The following is a 16,679-nucleotide window of genomic DNA, read 5'->3' on the forward strand; positions in this document are numbered from 1 at the left end:
TATTGTTCAACGGTACATTGTGTTCACCCACATCAACGTCTCCAAAAATATTTGTTTGTTTGTTTGTTTAATCATTAAATGTCGTGGATGGGTATCATGTACATGTGGGAGGTGATAACCCACGTGCTTCGTGCCGAGATATTTTATACAAGAATTCCAGACGGAGGACTCTCATTTACCGTCGCCGTGACTCAGAACATTCGGTGAACATCCTGAGCTCGCGCGTAACGTATTTCAACCACACGATGGCTCTGTGCTGCCTCCTCTCCTCGATGCTCCTCCTAGCCATCGTGAGCGAGATCTAAAAAAAACAAAACTCCCGTGGTCTCCCCGCTCCTGCTGTCTGTCTCGCTACGCAGAGGCAGGCTAGCCGACCTTCTCTTCTCGAGTCCAAGCAGTCAAAGAGTGAAGATGGTTGGCGGCTCGTGCGCTCGCAGGTTGGCCCGCCGCTCGCGTTCCGCTTTGATAGCGGCTCTCACGGTGCTGCTGGTCCAGACGCTGATAGTGTGGAACTTCAGTAGCCTCGATTCCGGGGAAGAACGGGAAAACGGCGGCGGTGGCGCGTCGAACATGAGGGAGAAGAGAGACCGGGTCGGCGGTGGTGGCTACAAAGGCAGCAGCGAGTATATGAAGCGCGAGGTTCAGCTACAGCACCATCCTCCACAAGGGAAAGGAACGGTTCGTCACATACAGCAGCCGGTAAGACTGTGGCGCTACTGCTGTTACACGTAGCTATTATATCCCTTTTACCTACGGCCCATTTGAAGTGTCTGGTAAAGACATAGCCGAAAACTGCATGGGCTACAACCGCTGCTTGAATGATTGTTCCTGTCTACCAATCTATGCCTGGCGCTTTGGTAGACTGGATGGGCACAGACGCTCAAATGAATGAACCGGACCACCTCTGGCGGCTGTATTCATTTTCAAATCGAGATCCTTTTAAACGGAGATGTGCTACTCTGACATGTTACATCGACGTCGCTAGCGTCCCAGCCTCCCGCGCAAAGAGTGACAGATGTACGATGTTGTAGGGATGTTTCCAAATCCAAAACAATATGAAGAGGAACAGAATGACAACTGAACGATGCCACATTGGGTGTCCTTCAAATCCATTCGTTGTGTACCCTACTGTAAATATATATATTTTTTAATCCACTGGGTGTGAATTTGAACCCAAAACGGTATAATCCAAGCATTATTTAATCACAGCAAATACTCTAAAGTAATTTCAGATGCGTAAATCGATGCCCCGGGCTGCTTACTTCTAACTGCTTGTTATAGGTCAGAAATGATTATTTGCCCTTACAGATGACAATTTCAACGACACACACGACTGTGTAATGGCCATTTGAAACGCATAATTTGCTAATTGTGTATCAATGCAAAACTGCTTAATGGACTAGTTCATGTGAAAATACCACAGGGAAATGACTGCGTGGTGATCGGAGTAGCCACATACAGTTTATGCAAACGCTACATTAGAGGGAAATTAGAAATGTAAACATATACATGCGAACTCTTGATTCTAACCAATCAATTGTGCAAATAACCTACACTTTTGGATCATTGGCGGTTTATGAACGCCATACTACATTAGTTCAGGACCGAATTGAGACCAAATCACACTACCTATACAGCCGTGGTTTAACTCCACACGCTCCGGGATCCCAGATGATCACTGGTCTGTTAGTATTAGCAAACACTGGAAGGGCAAATGGATAAATCATGCTTAATTAAATTACAGTAGCCTACAGGTTGACATCTGTTCGGTTGTTAATCAATCAATCTTTGACTGATTTTGTCAAGAGGTATGCAGTCTCCAAATCATTTAATTCCATGGCATTAATATGGATATTATATTATTACTACAATATTATAAGCAATATGATATCTGGACTGTTTTTTTTTTGTTGAAATATATGGTGTGTTGTAACCTATTTTGCTGTTGCAATATTTGGAAAACCTTGCATCACATTGTTTGGGCTGTATAATCCCGTCACTATGGATACAGTAGCTTTGATATGGTTGTTATGGGAGATATACTGTAGACTACAGTAGTGTAGGTTCCTCAGTCCTCATATAGCATCCCTCTACACTCTCATCTATCTCCTACGGGTGGTGGGAGCTGTGACTCATTCTATCCATCAACTTTCTCTCTCGGTGTGTGTGTGTGTGTGTGTGTGTGTGTGTGTGTGTGTGTGTGTGTGTGTGTGTGTGTGTGTGTGTGTGTGTGTGTGTGTGTGTGTGTGTGTGTGTGTGTGTGTGTGTGTGTGTGTGTGTGTGTGTCTGTGTGTGTGTGTCTGTGTGTTTGCCCTCAGGCTACACAACATCAACATAATGTATGGTAAGTCATTCCAAGGACAGAAACGTGATGAAGGTGTCAAGACAGACCTGCTAGGAGTGTTTTTGTGTGTGTGTGTCCGCAGTGCACATATAGGGCTCTACCTGTTCAGAAGACAAGCCCCTTCCAGTCTTCAAAGAGCTGTTTTGGGTGGTGGTATAATTTCCCCCAAAATGACTGTATATATGTCTTTTTGGTCATTGTTGTTCGGAACCCACTGCCCCCAAGGTGCCGTGGTGTCAGGTTCACCCTGTACGGAGCTCTCACGCCCGGTGCCCTTTTTTCCCAGTCTGCCCTGCACGGAGATTGCACTCTCCCAGTATCCAAACATGCTTGGCTTGAGATATGCGGTCACCTGTCGAGTGTCTGTAGCTAGTTACCTAGTTTAAATATCAACACTACTTCCACAGCAGCATATTTTGGGGCGGCAGGTAGCCTAGTGGTTAGAGTGTTGGGCCAGTAACCGAAAGGTTGTTGGATTGAATCCCCGAGCTGACAAGGTACAGATCTGTCGTTCTGCCACTGAACAGCTCAGTTAACCCGCTGTTCCCTGGTAGGCCGTCATTGTAAATAAGAACATGTTTTTTTTAACTGACTTGCCTAGTTAAATAAAGGTTAAATAAAAAATGTAAAAAATTATTTTATTAACACTTGATTTATCTTCATCGTCAATATTCAGTCTGGTCGGCTGATACACAGCAGAGAGAGACAGAAAGACATAGAGGTCAATTACAATCAGTAAAAGAAATGAAGCTAGCTAACAAGCAGATTTACATCAATCACTAACATCAGTGATCAGCTGATAGCCCGCCCTCTTTTCCCGATGTCAATCATCTCTGTCTTTAGGATTCACTTTAACTAGCTTGCCTAGAATTTCTAAAGATGATGAGTGGGTGTGTGGTTGCAGGAATAAACAGGCCTATGCTCCAAAACTGTTCAAATGGTCCCCTGCAGAGGCATTTGGTACGTTTTAAGCACCTGCCCCCTGAATGGTCTGTGCACGGCCCTGGATGTGTGTGTGTGTGTGTGTGTGTGTGTGTGTTCGCTATGCTATAACAGCATCAGTCTGAGAGACACACTAACAGACCAGGAAGGGGTTTTATCACTGTTCCTGTCCAGTAGCGTGGCTGAATTAGCTAAATAGTTATTGAGTTCTGACGCACAGAATCAATTGTGACTGGGCGACGGGAAGATGTGTGTCAAAACGCATTCACGCCAAGACAATTGTGGCTGCGATCCCAAGTTGCACCATATTCCCTATATATGGCACATGGTTTATGAATTGAAACGCAAAACAACGCCGTCTTCAAAACTTCAAATTTTTTCAATATAAATTACGATACAAAATTCTTGCAACTAATAGAATGTTATATATATGGGGGATACAATCTTCCCAGCTCTGCACATTCTGCTGTGAGGAGGCAGAGTCATTAAATAATTTATTTTGGTATTGTCCATATGTAGCTCATTTTTGGTCACAGGTCCAGGACTGGCTGAAGAATTACATCATTTGCCTAGAACTAACACTACAGATAGCAATACTGGGTGATTTGAAAAGCCATTGTCAATCAATCAATAATATAATAATTATTTTAGCAAAATTTTTAATTTTTTATTTACAATCTGTAGAAGCTATGAGAATAGGAAGGTTAAATTATTTTGTGAAGCATCACAGCACAGTTTAAAAATATATGGCAAGTAGAAATCCGAAATGGATGATGTTGAGAGATAGATGGGAGGGGTTGAGTGGAGCTGAAGGGTGGGACTAATAACAAGATAAACAATGTAGGGCATAAGGGATCTGTAGAATGTATATAGGTTCGGAGCTTTTGTGAAATAGCACAGTTACAAATAGAAATCAAACTGGATGGACATCAGAAATAGAGGAAGGACTAAGAACAAACAAGAGAGAACTATTGTAGACTGTGTCTGTAGAATGTGTATAAGATGTATGGATTGAAGGTAGAAGCAGAAGTGTTTATTAGTTTACTCCAATTGGGGGATCGGCGGAAGGGTTTGCGGGGAATAATAATAAAGGTATATTCTTTAAAAAAGTATGTATGTCTATATAGGTATGTGTAAGTATGTATGTGTATATATATGCATACGTGTATGGATATATATATTTCCCCCAAAATTATGGGGGATTGGAAATGATGCAGACAATTACATTGGAAGCAACATTCTTTCCACAATATTAAGCTGATCCTCCCTAAAAAAAATAAACACAAGTTGACTGTGCCTTTAAACATCTTGGAAAATTCCAGACAATTATGTCATGGCTTTAGAAGCTTCTGATAGGCTAATTGACATAATTTCAGTCAATTGGAGGTGTACTTGTGGATGTATTTCAAGGCCTACCTTCAAACTCAGTGCCTCTTTTCTTGACATCATGGGAAAATCAAAAGAAATCAGCCAAGACCTCCTAAAAATAATTGTAGACCTCCACAAGTCTGGTTCATCCTTGGGAGCAATTTCCAAACGCCTGAAGGTACCATGTTCATCTGTACAAACAACAGTACGCAAGTATAAACACTATGGGACCACACAGCGCTCATACCGCTCAGGAAGGAGACGCGGTCTGTCTCCTAGAGATGAACGTACTTTGGTGCAAAAAGTGCAAATCAATCCCAGAACAGCAGCAAAGGACCTTGTGAAGATGCTGGAGGAAACAGGTACAAAAGTATCTATATCCACAGTAAAACGAGTCCTGTTTCGACATAACCTGAAAGGCAACTCAGCAAGGAATAAGCCACTGCTCCAAAACCACCATAAAAAAGACAGACTACGGTTTGCAACTGCACATGGGGACAAAGATCGTACTTTTTGTTGAAATGTCCTCTGGTCTGATGAAACAAAAATAAGAACTGTTTGGTCATAATGACCATTGTTATGTTTGAAGGAAAAAGGGGGATGCTTGCAAGCCGAAGAACACCATCCCAGCCGTCAAGCATGGGGGTGGCAGCATCATGTTGTGGGGGTGCTTTGCTGCAGGAGGGACTGGTGCACTTCACAAAATAGATGGCATCATGAGGTTGGACAATTATGTGGATATATTGAAGCAAAATCTCAAGAAATCAGTCAGGAAGTTAAAGCTTGGTCACAAAGCCCTGACCTCAAACCTATAGAAAATGTGTGGGCAGGTCTGAAAAAGCGTGTGTGAGCAAGGAGGCCTACAAACCTGACTCAGTTACACCAGCTCTGTCAGGAGGAATGGGCCAAAATTCAACAAACTTATTGTGGGAAGTTTGTGGAAGGCTACCCGAAACGTTTGACACAAGTTAAACAATTTAAAGGCAATACTTATTGAGTGTATGTAAACTTCTGACCCACTGGGAATGTGATGAAATAAATAAAAGCTTAAATAAATCATTCTCTACTATTATTCTGACATTTCACATTCTTAAAATAAAGTGGTGATCCTAACTGACCTAAGACACAGAATTTTTACTAGGATTAAATATCAGGAATTGTGAAAAACTGAGTTTAAATGTATTTGGCGAAAGTGCATATAAACTTCTGACTTCAACTGTATGTCCTGTAGTGCACTATATAGGGAATAGGGTGCCATTTGGGACACATGCAGGTATTCCTCAAGCAGCATTTACCATTATAACTGGCACAACAGATCCTGTGACCTTTTCAATGTAATGTGGAGAGCATGGTACTTATGCTTCATCGACGATGCCTTGCGGTTGCCAGATAATGTGCGCTACAATGCCTTCCGGTTGCCAGTTAAAATGCCGAATCGGCCTGTTTGTCAGATTGCCTATGCCTTTCTCTTTTGCTGGTTGTTCTCTGTGTGATGGTTCGTCAGAGTCTATATCTGTTGCGCCTAGGATAATATACATGAACTAACTGCTGCTGCTGCACATTGTGTGTGTGTGTGTGTGTGTGTGTGTGTGTGTGTGTGTGTGTGTGTGTGTGTGTGTGTGTGTGTGTGTGTGTGTGTGTGTGTGTGTGTGTGTGTGTGTGTGTGTGTGTGTGTGTGTGTGTGTGTGAGAGAGAGATGGGAATAGATGTAGCCAGGCGCCTTGACGAGGATAGAATTGACCTCTGAGGAGAAGTTCTACAAGCCTCATCATGATGATATTAGATGTAGAATAATCACCCAGAGTGGCAGGTGTTGTTATCAGTAGGTGTTTCCAGGTCAAACTAATTGAAAGGAAAGATGATGCCTAGGCTACTGTACATGCATCAGGAGAAACTGGTGTACGTTTGATACCATAGGATTTAACCTTGGATGTTGTGGCCATTTGCCTTTAGTGCGAACGTACCTGCATACCTGCATCTTTACCTTTTCTTTGTTGGTTTTTTGTTTGAATTTTACCCCGTTTTCTCCCCAATTTCGTGGTATCCAATTGTTTTAGTCGCTACTATCTTGTCTCATCGCTACAACTCCCGTACGGCTCGGGAGAGACGAAGGTTGAAAGTCATGCGTCCTCCGATGCACAACCCACAGCACTGCATCTTAACACAGCGCCATCCAACCCGGAAGCCAGCACCAATGTGTCGGAGGAAACACCGTGCACCTGGCAACCTTGGTTAGCGCGCACTGCGCACGGCCCGCCACAGGAGTCGCTGTTGCGCGATGAGACAAGGATATCCCTACCGGGCAAACCCTCCCTGACCCGAACGATGTTAGGCCAATTGTGCATCGCCCCACAGACCTCCCGGTCGCGGCCGGTTACGACAGAGCCTGGGCCCAGAGTCTCTGGTGGCACAGCTGGCGCTGCAGTACAGCGCCCTTAACCACTGCGCCACCCGGGAGGCTCTGCATGTTTACCTTTGACAGATTGCTAGAGAACAACTTTCCTCCCAACTAGCATCACAATCATTGTAAAAATCAAATGATTTATTATTGAAATATTGAAATAGCATGGGTGACTGAGTGAAAGACGAATTGGGACAATTTAAGGTGGTCCCAAACAGTAATGCAGGGACTAGGGATGGGGGTGTGAGCATGCTGGTCTGGGCAGAGGAGATGTCGTCGTTGTTTGTGTGCGTCTGTAAATTATTTATTAAATGCGACTCGTTTCAGGAAGCTAGGTGGTTGTCACACATCACTACTTCAAGGGAGAGGCATTTGAACGTCAACATAAAAAATATTTAAATCAAAATGCATTTTTTTTGGGCAGAAATGTCTTCTGGAACGTGAACTTTAATGTGCCTTAATAACAAACTCATATGTCATCTGTAAATACGAATACAATTGTTAAATTACGAGCCTAGTTGGTTTATCCACGAAGACAGGCAGGAACCTTAATGAGCCCCTGTTCCCCTCTCCGTTACATGTGCTTTTCTTGCCGTCTGGGAGGCTACTAGTCGGATGCCGACCGTCATGCCTCCCAGCCACAGTGTGTTTTCCAGGTTCTACACGTGTTGTAAAGTGTTTCTGGGCTTAGTAACTGTAACATCCCCCCCAAACACACACACACACGTGGGGACATGTACTAAACACACACACATTGAAGCAGGCATGCACGCACGCACACACACACACACACACACACACACACATAGTTAATCACACGTGGTTTCTTCACAGCAGATCCATCAAGTCATTTTCACCACCAGAAGTGAAAATAAATGTTCCATTGTTTTAACCATCTGTTGATATGGCAACGGCACATCTGATGACAGATATCACCAAGGGATGTGAATATTCTCTTCCAAGTCTGTTGAATATTTATATGTTCAATAACTGTTTCCTTACATGACGTCCCGATAATATCACATATCTTAGTGTCATCATGTCTTGCCTTCCTTGTCCCTTTGACAGCAGTAAATCAAAACAACTCGTAGTCAATCTAATATTATGATGGTAAAAGTAAGATAATGGTGTCCAATGGACAACCATAAAACATGTCATATTTCCCCTTTATAAAGACATTCATGTTTTTGGGACCAAGGTCTCTCTGGCTCCAGCAACAGTTAGGCTTTTAAATTGTATTTCAATATTATTACTGCATCTGTCTTTCATTTGAGAGGTTTGTTGAGTCTGTGATGCCTTTGCTATTGTATCAGTTAGTCTACCCCCCCCCTGTCTCTTAACTCTCTCAACTCTCTTAACTATCTCCCTCTTAACCTTCTCTCTCTTAACCCTCTCTCTCTCTCTCTCTCTTTCAACTCTCTCCATCATCTCTCCTCCTGCTGCCTTCCTGCTCCACCACTCACGCTGTTTCAATCATGCCACTCCTGTCCTGATCACCATGCTGGCTCACACATTTTAAATACTTTATTTGAAAACACACACACACACACACACACACACACACACACACACACACACACACACACACACACACACACACACACACACACACACACACACACACACACACACACACACACACACACACACACACACACACACACACACACACACACACACACACACACACACACACACACACACACACATAGTGAGTGGCTAATGCCCCACTTTCAGCAGTGCTACTCTACTCATGGCTGGGACTGAGTGGGTGTTTACATCACCCTGTGATGATGCAGTCACAGAGACAGTGTCTCAGTGTGTGTGTGCGCTCGCACGTGAGACAGAGACAGTGAGAAAGAGAGAGAGGAGAAGAGAAGAGAGGCACGTGGACACAGAAATAGGGCCTAAAGTGTGCTAGGACTTAACTACAGAAAGGGTGCGTCACAATCATGCCCAGAAAGTGAAGGTTGTTATTGGAATTTATCTCAAAACCATTTGGACTTCTTTTTAATAGCCTTTTTCAAAGCATATTTTTTTCTATTTCTCCCAACTGATATCTTCTTTCATTACATTTAAACTAACTCAGCGGCATTCACTTTGCACTGTAGTTGGCATTCAAATTAGCAGTAGGAAAAAAAGACGGATGAGGAGAAAAAAGTGTTATTTTGAGTTATTAGGCTTTGAACACTGCAGATGATTACAGGGTTTAGAAACCACAGTCATGAAGATTTAAAATCCCCCCTTTCCCTTTTCAAATATTACATCATCAAAGGCAATCCCATATGTGGCTGCATCAATGACAAGGGAAGGGAAGAGTGTCTGGTCCATCTACTTAAAGGGATAGTTCACCTAAATTACAAGCTAATATTAGTTGTTTCTTTATAGTTTAACAACACAAGAGCAGTCTGTCCTTGTCTATGGACTGCTTTCAGGTACGGAAACAAATATGTAACATTTTAATTTGGGTGAACTATCACTTTAAGTTGATAGCCCACTCAACTTTATGCTTCCATCCTTCTTTATAGATCAACCTCACCCTGCCAAAAACATAGGCTAGAACCAAGGAAAACCACTCACTTTGATTTGAAGAGGTGGATTGATTGGAGCCTCACATCTGTGATGTTACATGAGGCTTAGCTATAGCTTATACATTGATATACACAGCACATTATCTTATCTTCAACAAGCACCTGCAAGGACAAACCATTCCCCTCTATCATGTCTGTGGATGTGGAATGAAGAAGCACGATCTGTACAGGCAGTATATCTACAGGTATCCATAGCAGCAGTCAAAACATCCACCATTTGGTCCTACTGTTAACCCCACTGTGCTATCACAGACCAAGCTAACAGCTCCTTGCTAAATGCTACTTCTAGTTCAGGTGCTAAATGTGGGCTTCCCTGGCGAGGACCTAATGTCATTCCAGACAGGCAGAACAGAGGCACCACTGTCTCTCTGTAGGACCCCTGTGACTCTTCCAAAGTCCATGTAATGGGCCCCGACTGTATGGGTCTGTGCTCCATACTCTGAAACCATATGAAGAGTGTAGGATCAGGTCCCCCCTGTCCACGTCAACCAGTTCTCACAGTCTCACGTCAGAATAAGACGTCCATCCATGTTTCTCAAGCGTCACATTTTGAAGTTGTGCCAAATGTCACATTTTGAAGTGTTTAAGGTTAAGTTTAGGCAAACTCCAAATTCTTAACTTTCGGTATTAACTCTGACTGGTAACGGTTAGGGTTAAGGTTCAGTATTAACTCTGACTGGTAATGGTTAGGGTTAAGGTTCAGTATTAACTCTGACTGGTAATGGTTAGGGTTAAGGTTCAGTATTAACTCTGACTGGTAACGGTTAGGGTTAAGGTTCGGTATTAACTCTGACTGGTAACGGTTAGGGTTAAGGTTCAGTATTAACTCTGACTGGTAACGGTTAGGGTTAAGGTTTGGTATTAACTCTGAATGGTAACGGTTAGGGTTAAGGTTCAGTATTAACTCTGACTGGTAACGGTTAGGGTTAAGGTTCAGTATTAACTCTGACTGGTAACGGTTAGGGTTAAGGTTCAGTATTAACTCTGAATGGTAACGGTTAGGGTTAAGGTTTGGTATTAACTCTGAATGGTAACGGTTAGGGTTAAGGTTCAGTATTAACTCTGACTGGTAACGGTTAGGGTTAAGGTTCGGTATTAACTCTGAATGGTAACGGTAGGGTTAAGGTTTGGTATTAACTCTGACTGGTAACGGTTAGGGTTAAGGTTCAGTATTAACTCTGAATGGTAACGGTTAGGGTTAAGGTTTGGTATTAACTCTGAATGGTAACGGTTAGGGTTAAGGTTCAGTATTAACTCTGACTGGTAACGGTTAGGGTTAAGGTTCGGTATTAACTCTGAATGGTAACGGTAGGGTTAAGGTTTGGTATTAACTCTGAATGGTAACGGTTAGGGTTAAGGTTCAGTATTAACTCTGACTGGTAACGGTTAGGGTTAAGGTTCAGTATTAACTCTGAATGGTAACGGTTAGGGTTAAGGTTTGGTATTAACTCTGAATGGTAACGGTTAGGGTTAAGGTTCAGTATTAACTCTGACTGGTAACGGTTAGGGTTAAGGTTCGGTATTAACTCTGAATGGTAACGGTTAGGGTTAAGGTTCAGTATTAACTCTGAATGGTAACGGTTAGGGTTAAGGTTCAGTATTAACTCTGACTGGTAACGGTTAGGGTTAAGGTTTGGTATTAACTCTGAATGGTAACGGTTAGGGTTAAGGTTCAGTATTAACTCTGACTGGTAACGGTTAGGGTTAAGGTTTGGTATTAACTCTGACTGGTAACGGTTAGGGTTAAGGTTTGGGATTAACTCTGACTGGTAACGGTAGGGTTAAGGTTCGGTATTAACTCTGACTGGTAACGGTTAAAATTCAAATAATGGAATTAAGAAATATATAAATATTGTATTGATGATATATTTCATCTTATTGATCATGATCTAAAAGGCAAAACTGATCCTAAAGTAGCAGTCCTTTTCTGAGCGCTTCATAATCTGACAGCAGATGAGGAGTACTGATCTAGGATCAGGTCCCCCCTGTCCCTGATGAGTCAGAGATAAGACAGTGATATTCCATAATAGGTTACCTGAGTATTGGCCTGAGGTTGTCTGTCTGGTTCTCAAAAGCAGTGCGATCTCACACACAGTCAGCATCCACATACACACACACACACAAGCGCACACACACAATCTTTGCGCGCACAGTCAGCGTCCGCTTACTCACCGTTCTCCAGCAGGAGCCCTTAATGTGAAGCACAGCAGTAGAACAACGCACTCTGAGAACCCCCACACAGTCCGCCTCACTGTGAGGCTAACACGGGGGCAGTCAGAGTGTGTGAGTGGGTGGATCGGGGGAGTGTGTGTGTGTTTGATACTTTGTATTCCTCATAGGTCCTGTGAAACAAACCACTGTGTCTCGGCAGTTTCTACTTTGCCTTCTCCACACATGGATGATAATGTCCTTCTGTTTAAGGCCATATACCAGCCATTATAGGCCATTAGTGTTATAAAAACACACAATGTCACTCTCCGGTCACACACACTCCCTGTCTCCAACCAGCACAGTTACCCAACACATCGGCTTCTGACGATTCCCAGACAATGTCACGATCCTACTACTGTTTCAGACGGGTTGGATTTGTAACACTCACACACACACACACACACACACACACACACACACACACACACACACACACACACACACACACACACACGCTCACACACACACACGCACACACACACACACACACACACACACACACACACACACACACACACACACACACACACACACACACACACACACACACACACACACACACACACACACACACACACACACACACACACACACACACACACACACACACACACTCCCCATGGCCAGGTTACAATACGTTAATATCACATCATCCAGAACAGTAAAGCCATATAATGTGATGCCAATGATCCCATAGGTAAGAGGTTTAGAGTAGCTACAGCCTCAGATGAGGGGGGACCAGGCGCTGGTAAATGAGTTCATCTAGATGACTAGATGAACAGGCCCCTCCCCCAACATGTTTGTATTCCTAGTCAGGCCAGCGTCAGTAAGGCTAAATATTTTTTGTTATTTTTTATGAATAAATGCAAAATGTAAAATGTAAATATGGGATTCCTATTGGACAGGTTTAGGTGCAGACTTTGATTTCCACTTTAAAATGTCAGTCTTGAGTTGCCCTATTGAAAAATGTATGAACCCCTACAAAATTGTCCATTTAATTTTAATCCACATAATAATTCACATTTCCTGTTGCTGCAGGATTCTTTTCTGTAGCAAACTGTAGCAAACTATCTCAAATGAAGATCCTACATTTCTAGTGCCTCCGGATTTCAAAACGTTTCTCCCAACTGAACACAACCCAGATGGAGCAAGACTAGGGGTTTGTGTTGCCATTTCAGAGCAGAGATCACCTCTTTGGAGAGAGGGGGTAGAGAGGGAAGGAGGGGATGAGACCCTGGCCATATGGACGACTGATTAGGCTGATCACCGCTCACATTACCCTTTTAAATAGATATTTTGGCATCACATTACGTTCCAATCCCCATACCAGCTACTGTAAACTGGCTACTGTAAACAGGCTACTGTAGATTAATGTTCTAATCCCCATACCAGCTACTGTAAACAGACTACTATATATGACTGTTCTAATCCCCATACCAGCTACTGTAAACAGGCTACTGTAAACAGGCAACTGTAAATTAATGTTCTAATCCCCATACCAGCTACTGTAAACAGACTACCGTATATGACTGTTCTAATCCCCATACCAGCTACTATAAACAGGCTACTGTAAACAGACTACTGTATATAAACATTCCAATCCTCATACCAGCTACTGTAAACAGACTACCGTATATGAATGTTCTAATCCCCATTCCAGCTACTGTAAACAGACTACTGTATATGAATGTTCTAATCCCCTTACCAACTACTGTAAACAGACTACTGTATATGAATGTTCTAATCCCCATACCAGCTACTGTAAACAGGCTACTGTATATGAATGTTCTAATCCCCATACCAGCTACTGTAAACAGGCTACTGTAAACAGACTACTGTATATGAATGTTCTAATCCCCATACCAGCTACTGTAAACAGACTACTGTATATGACTGTTCTAATCCCCATTCCAGCTACTGTAAACATACTACTGTATATGAATGTTCTTATCCCCATACCAGCTACTGTAAACAGACTACTGTATATGAATGTTCTAATCCCCATTCCAGCTACTGTAAACAGACTACTGTATATGAATGTTCTAATCCCCATTCCAGCTACTGTAAACATACTACTGTATATGAATGTTCTAATCCCCCATACCAGTAGCTACTGTAAACAGACTACTGTATATGAATGTTCTAAGCCCCATTCCAGCTACTGTAAACATACTACTGTATATGAATGTTCTAATCCCCCATACCAGTAGCTACTGTAAACAGACTACTGTATATGAATGTTCTAATCCCCATTCCAGCTACTGTAAACAGTATATGAATGTTGGTTTCTATGACCATTTTGTATACTGTAAGAAATCAAACACACATCATTTTTATATTACAATTGGGCCAGAAAATATGTAAGGTAATATTTGCATTCCTAGATGATTCAAAACGCAAGCTGTTTCAATCCAAACCGGTTTCCCTAACCTCCTCGTGTTGTTAGTAAGGTGTAAACTATGTTGAAAAACTACACATTCACCTCAGATAAATTGTAGTCACATGCAATCTTCCCTTTTGTATCCATGTATTCCCCAATCCCCACACTGCAAGGTAGTTATCCTAACTGACCTAAAACAGGGCATTTTTACGGGGATTAAATGTCAGGAATTGTGAATAACTGAGTTTAAATGTATTTAGGTAAATTTCCGACTTCAACTGTATGTGTGTGTGTGTGTGTATATATATGTCAAACACACTAGGTTACCCCTACTCTCTGGGGAAATCTCACCCATATCAAACACACTAGGTTAGCCCTACTCTCTGGGGAAATCTCACCCATATCAAACACACTAGGTTACCCCTACTCTCTGGGGAAATCTCACCCATATCAAACACACTAGGTTACCCCTACTCTCTGAGGAAATCTCACCCATATCAAACACACTAGGTTACCCCTACTCTCTGGGGAAATCTCACCCATATCAAACACACTAGGTTACCCCTACTCTCTGGGGAAATCTCACCCATATCAAACACACTAGGTTACCCCTACTCTCTGAGGAAATCTCACCCATATCAAACACACTAGGTTAGCCCTACTCTCTGGGGAAATCTCACCCATATCAAACACACTAGGTTACCCCTACTCTCTGAGGAAATCTCACCCATATCAAACACACTAGGTTACCCCTACTCTCTGGGGAAATCTCACCCATATCAAACACACTAGGTTACCCCTACTCTCTGGGGAAATCTCACCCATATCAAACACACTAGGTTACCCCTACTCTCTGAGGAAATCTCACCCATATCAAACACACTAGGTTACCCCTACTCTCTGGGGAAATCTCACCCATATCAAACACACTAGGTTACCCCTACTCTCTGAGGAAATCTCACCCATATCAAACACACTAGGTTACCCCTACTCTCTGGGGAAATCTCACCCATATCAAACACACTAGGTTACCCCTACTCTCTGGGGAAATCTCACCCATATCAAACACACTAGGTTACCCCTACTCTCTGAGGAAATCTCACCCATATCAAACACACTAGGTTACCCCTACTCTCTGGGAAATCTCACCCATATCAAACACACTAGGTTACCCCTACTCTCTGAGGAAATCTCACCCATATCAAACACACTAGGTTACCCCTACTCTCTGGGGAAATCTCACCCATATCAAACACACTAGGTTACCCCTACTCTCTGGGGAAATCTCACCCATATCAAACACACTAGGTTACCCCTACTCTCTGGGAAATCTCACCCATATCAAACACACTAGGTTACCCCTACTCTCTCTGAGGAAATCTCACCCATATCAAACACACTAGGTTACCCCTACTCTCTGGGGAAATCTCACCCATATCAAACACACTAGGTTACCCCTACTCTCTGGGGAAATCTCACCCATATCAAACACACTAGGTTACCCCTACTCTCTGGGGAAATCTCACCCATATCAAACACACTAGGTTACCCCTACTCTCTGGGGAAATCTCACCCATATCAAACACACTAGGTTACCCCTACTCTCTGAGGAAATCTCACCCATATCAAACACACTAGGTTACCCCTACTCTCTGGGGAAATCTCACCCATATCAAACACACTAGGTTACCCCTACTCTCTGGGGAAATCTCACCCATATCAAACACACTAGGTTACCCCTACTCTCTGGGGAAATCTCACCCATATCAAACACACTAGGTTAGCCCTACTCTCTAGGGAAATCTCACCCATATCAAACACACTAGGTTACCCCTACTCTCTGGGGAAATGTCACCCATATCAAACACACTAGGTTACCCCTACTCTCTGGGGAAATCTCACCCATATCAAACACACTAGGTTACCCCTACTCTCTGGGGAAATCTCACCCATATCAAACACACTAGGTTACCCCTACTCTCTGGGGAAATCTCACCCATATCAAACACACTAGGTTACCCCTACTCTCTGGGGAAATCTCACCCATATCAAACACACTAGGTTACCCCTACTCTCTGAGGAAATCTCACCCATATCAAACACACTAGGTTACCCCTACTCTCTGGGGAAATCTCACCCATATCAAACACACTAGGTTACCCCTACTCTCTGAGGAAATCTCACCCATATCAAACACACTAGGTTACCCCTACTCTCTGAGGAAATCTCACCCATATCAAACACACTAGGTTACCCCTACTCTCTGGGGAAATCTCACCCATATCAAACACACTAGGTTACCCCTACTCTCTGAGGAAATCTCACCCATATCAAACACACTAGGTTACCCCTACTCTCTGAGGAAATCTCACCCATATCAAACACACTAGGTTACCCCTACTCTCTAGGGAAATCTCACCCATATCAAACACACTAGGTTAC

General features: G+C 43.0%; 1 protein-coding gene across 2 annotated transcripts in view; it reads left to right on the forward strand.

The window, feature by feature from the left end:
- Window positions 1-288: 288 nt before the first annotated feature.
- LOC118389426 (xylosyltransferase 1) overlaps window positions 289-16,679 on the forward strand; it is a 200,797-nt gene continuing 184,406 nt past the window's right edge. The window contains exon 1 of one of the 2 annotated variants that reach the window (XM_052527837.1): window positions 289-699. In XM_052527837.1, coding sequence (XP_052383797.1) covers window positions 412-699 — 288 coding nt within the window. In that variant the 5' untranslated portion in view covers window positions 289-411. The remainder of the gene's footprint in view (window positions 700-16,679) is intronic. The other variant, XM_052527838.1, reaches the window with a different exon arrangement.

The sequence above is a fragment of the Oncorhynchus keta genome, chromosome 10 (genome assembly GCF_023373465.1).
Source record: "Oncorhynchus keta strain PuntledgeMale-10-30-2019 chromosome 10, Oket_V2, whole genome shotgun sequence".
Taxonomy (NCBI): Eukaryota; Metazoa; Chordata; class Actinopteri; order Salmoniformes; family Salmonidae; genus Oncorhynchus; species Oncorhynchus keta.